This window comes from Agrilus planipennis, unplaced genomic scaffold, assembly GCF_000699045.2.
Source record: "Agrilus planipennis isolate EAB-ADULT unplaced genomic scaffold, Apla_2.0 scaffold3, whole genome shotgun sequence".
NCBI lineage: Eukaryota > Metazoa > Arthropoda > Insecta > Coleoptera > Buprestidae > Agrilus > Agrilus planipennis.
The window spans coordinates 3319533-3323425 of record NW_020442460.1 but is presented as its reverse complement, the minus strand read 5'-3'; the positions used below and the strand labels follow the sequence as shown (position 1 = coordinate 3323425).

Here is a 3893-nt window from a genome sequence, read left to right as displayed (position 1 = left end):
TTATCCCTAAGAGATAGACATATACCATCCCGGACTTTTTTGTAGACCCTTTTAAGATGTACAATATTGTAGTACATTATTTTGATCTATCTCGTAGGGTTCAGCCAGCGTTTGCAATGTAAGCGCAAAAAATGTGTTTATTTACGACATCACATTAGAAACCTCTAAAATTATCAGTGTTTTACTACTATATTATGCATGTATTATACATATAAACCTTCCTCTTGAATCACTCTATCTTTTAAAAAAAACCGCATCAAAATCCGCTGCGTAGTTTTAATGATTTAAGCATAAATAGGGACAGACAGCGGGAAAGCGACTTTGTTTTATACTATGTAGTGATGAAAATTGTCAAAATACTCAACTTTCAACCCCCATAACTTTTTATGGGAGTGAGACCGCCACGAAATTTTTATGGTACAGTGGTGGGGAAGACCCCCTCTTTCGATCCTCCCCACTCTCACCCCCGAAGGGGGTGGGGCCATCATCAATACCTTTATCGTTATTTCTTGTAGGGAAATTATCTTTTGATTTTATTCTTCTATAAAGCGTAAAACACCTTCACCCAAGAAAACGTTTTAGTTATTACGACCATTACTCATCAAAGGGAAGAAAATATTATTCTATTTTCTCTGTGGTGGTTTTATAAATCTTCTCTCATCATCAGAAACAATATCGTAACATGTCTACGTACAATGCAGATGAGCGTGCTTGCCTGCATCTGTTTCCAAATGAACAATGTCGTTTATAATGGCTCCGTTTATAGCGTTGGTTCGCACATAATGACCATGTTCTAGACTTTTATTTCCTTTCTATTTTGATCTTCTTTTAGATTTTAGGTCAAAGAAACTTGTACTATTTATATAAAGTTGCACAAGACTTATAATTAACCAGCATTAATCACAATTTTATAAATAATAAGTAAACGAAGGTTAGGTTCGTTATGAGATTGTTTTGTGATCGCGTCTAGATCATTTAAGTGAATTTTCTCTAGGTTAACGTCATGGCCAAGACCTTCCTCTACTTCTACATCTATTTACATAGTTTTTGCGTCAATCGTTATGTCCGTTATATTATTAATCACACCTAGCAACTTCCTTACTTTATGAAATTTCTTCCACCACCTGACAAGGGAATGAATACTTGATTTCTTGCTAATTCGTCATTTTAAAGGCCGTTACTTCTCATGGATTATTATTGTTGTTATTGTATGTTGATTGAACAGTTTCTGTTCCACTGTTCGCACAGTTTTAACGCTCATGCATCCAACTCTCACGTTGTTTAAATTTGCATTGCAATAGTTTGCTTACTTTGTTGTTTACTGTTTCATTTTATGCGTCCTGCAAGGGCTAGTTTTATTAATAATCTTTATGGGTAGAGATAAAGTTAGTGGTGGTTAATGCTTTCGACAGTATGGAGTTTTCTGTGAACCTTGAGAAGATGAAGGAGAGTGTTCAAAACATGTATCTAAACACTTTAACAATAGGTAAGGATTTTTTAAAAGTACAATGCTAAATGTGTCTAATAAAAATCATACTAAAACAAATTCAAAATACTCAATCCATTAATATATTCTGTTGATATAACGGTCTTCTTAACCAAATCAAGAATATACGTATATTTTACAACGAAATCACTGTATTACATAATGGAAACACGTTCTTTTTGAATTATTCAAGAATGTAGGTTTTATATTGAAATATTAAAAAATAATTATTTNTCAAAGTCGTTTAATATATGTTCCTGAAAGTTACTTTCTGATATTCCCATTGGAATTTCCTCCCTTGAAACTTGAGTGCTACGAATGACAAGCACCGGGACCGATTCCATCATGTCATCATGACGATCGAAAAAAGGTGTTACAGTAGAACCTCTTTAAGTCGAACCTCGATAAGTCTAAAACCTCCAAAACTCGAAAAAATGTTTTATTCCCTTCCCTTCAAGCCCCAAAACCTCCATTACTCGAAATCTCAACCCTCTATTAGTCGAAATAATCAGTGAGTCCCTGCAAGCCATTTTGGTACATATTTTCCCTCTATAACTCGAAAAAATAAATTGGACCTCTGTATCTCGAACATAGCAATGTTTTATTTTACAATCTTTACAACTCGATAATTTGAAACTTAGTATGTCTATAGGTCGAAGAAAACTAAGTTATCGACATTAAGGATTTGCCGACAATGTAAGTAAACCAAATCTTAACTTCTACAAGTTGAATCCAAATCCTCAATAAGTGGAAAACTCTATGACTCGAATTTTTTGGCGTCTCCCTTGATATTCGAGTTATAGAGGTTCTACTGTAAATTAGGAGAAATGGTCACATCACATGATTTTTGTTTGTCATAAATACAAGACAGTCTGTTATTGTATATATAAAAGAGGCAAGCAAAATAGGTCAAAAAAGCGACAGTAGCGTGCAGTTGACGTTGAAGTCGAAAAATATCATTACATACAACAAATTAATCCTTCACAAAATTATAGAAATAGAAATAGCAATTCAAATTAAGAAAGCCTCCAAAAGTGCCAAAATTCTATCCAACAACAAATGTTACGTAACATCACAAATTGCAAACGTGAAACAGTTGTTTTGAGAGCGTAGTATAACATCAGTAACGGAAATAAAAAAAAAGTGCTAATGATATTTAGATTATATCTAATATATATTAATCTCATCTTAATTATTGAAGGTTCTAAGCTAATTATCACCTCCCTATTTAATAAAATGTTGATATTAAGAAGAAGGCGTTTTGGAATAACAATGTAATACAATCTAAACTGTAATGACTTTCTTAGAATCGATAGTCTAAAGCAGACGGTATCGTGCACGTAAATTGTGAAGCAGGGTGCACCTCTAATTTCCTGCACACAACAATGCATTTTATGTCTGATGTGGACGATTAAAAGCCATTATTACTAAAGCCGCCGTTGCCACCTCTTGCTCCTTGGATGCAATTCCATGTAGGGCATGGAAACATTTCGAATAATTCATCAATCTTTAGATTCGTCTGGCATTGTCTAATACTTTGCCAAAAGTCGAGGAGACCTTGAATTTCAGAAACTTCTACCAACAAAATATTGCAAACTAGGCCACATTTCTTATCAATAGTTTGAATAATTGCTGAACTGAAGCTGAAGCCTTGCCACGCAAGTACTTTATGTACGTCATTGGTACGAAACTACGAAATTTTGAAAATTTTTAGTGTACCTTTACACAAGTTTTCGTTGCTTTGTATCTACAAGCCATAAATCTTATACAAAAGTTTCTCGTAGGTCCCAAATGAAGCTGTTATTATTATTACTATCCGATTTCTAAGGAATTTGAACTGTTGCCAAAGCCTATCATCCAGATACATAGTAAACAGACGTATGAGTCATTCATATTCTTTAATTGTTTTAATTTTATTTAATTATTCAAATTGACATAAAAGAATACGAGTAACAATATGATTAAACAATGAATAATAGGACTGTTTTTAACAAAGAGATTTGCATTTAATTAACAGGTTAACACCTTATTTAAATTGTATCTTTTTTTTATCACTGTTGTACTACTTGATACCTTTTTATTATGTGACGCATCAACACGATTCTAGATTTTCAGCTGTCGGGTAATTATACAACTCGTCCTGACATCTGGCTGCATTAATTATGTACTACAATAATTGTATTATCAGTGAACACAGATAATGTAATGTATTCGTTTATATTCCCTACGTAGTATCTAGTACTAGTACTGGTAGATGACAATATAATAAAGAAATTCGATAATAGTATAAACTTTTATTTAAAAAAATAAATTCAAGCGTTTGTAACGAAAATATATCAATTTTTTTATGAATTAACTGTGTTGTAGAAAATACCACAAATGGCGCGGTAAACGCCATCTGTAGTAC

General features: G+C 33.0%; 1 protein-coding gene across 7 annotated transcripts in view; it reads left to right on the top strand.

Moving 5' to 3' along the window:
- Positions 1 to 3893, top strand: part of LOC108742227 — a 51724-nt gene that overhangs the window by 20265 nt on the left and 27566 nt on the right. The window contains exon 1 of one of the 7 annotated variants that reach the window (XM_025980676.1): positions 991 to 1486. The exons of 5 other annotated variants lie outside the window; for them this stretch is intronic. In XM_025980676.1, the coding sequence (XP_025836461.1) occupies positions 1414 to 1486 (73 nt within the window). In that variant the 5' untranslated portion in view covers positions 991 to 1413. Of the gene's footprint in view, positions 1 to 990; positions 1487 to 3893 lie in introns of those variants that run through there. One more of the 7 variants, XM_025980675.1, reaches the window with a different exon arrangement.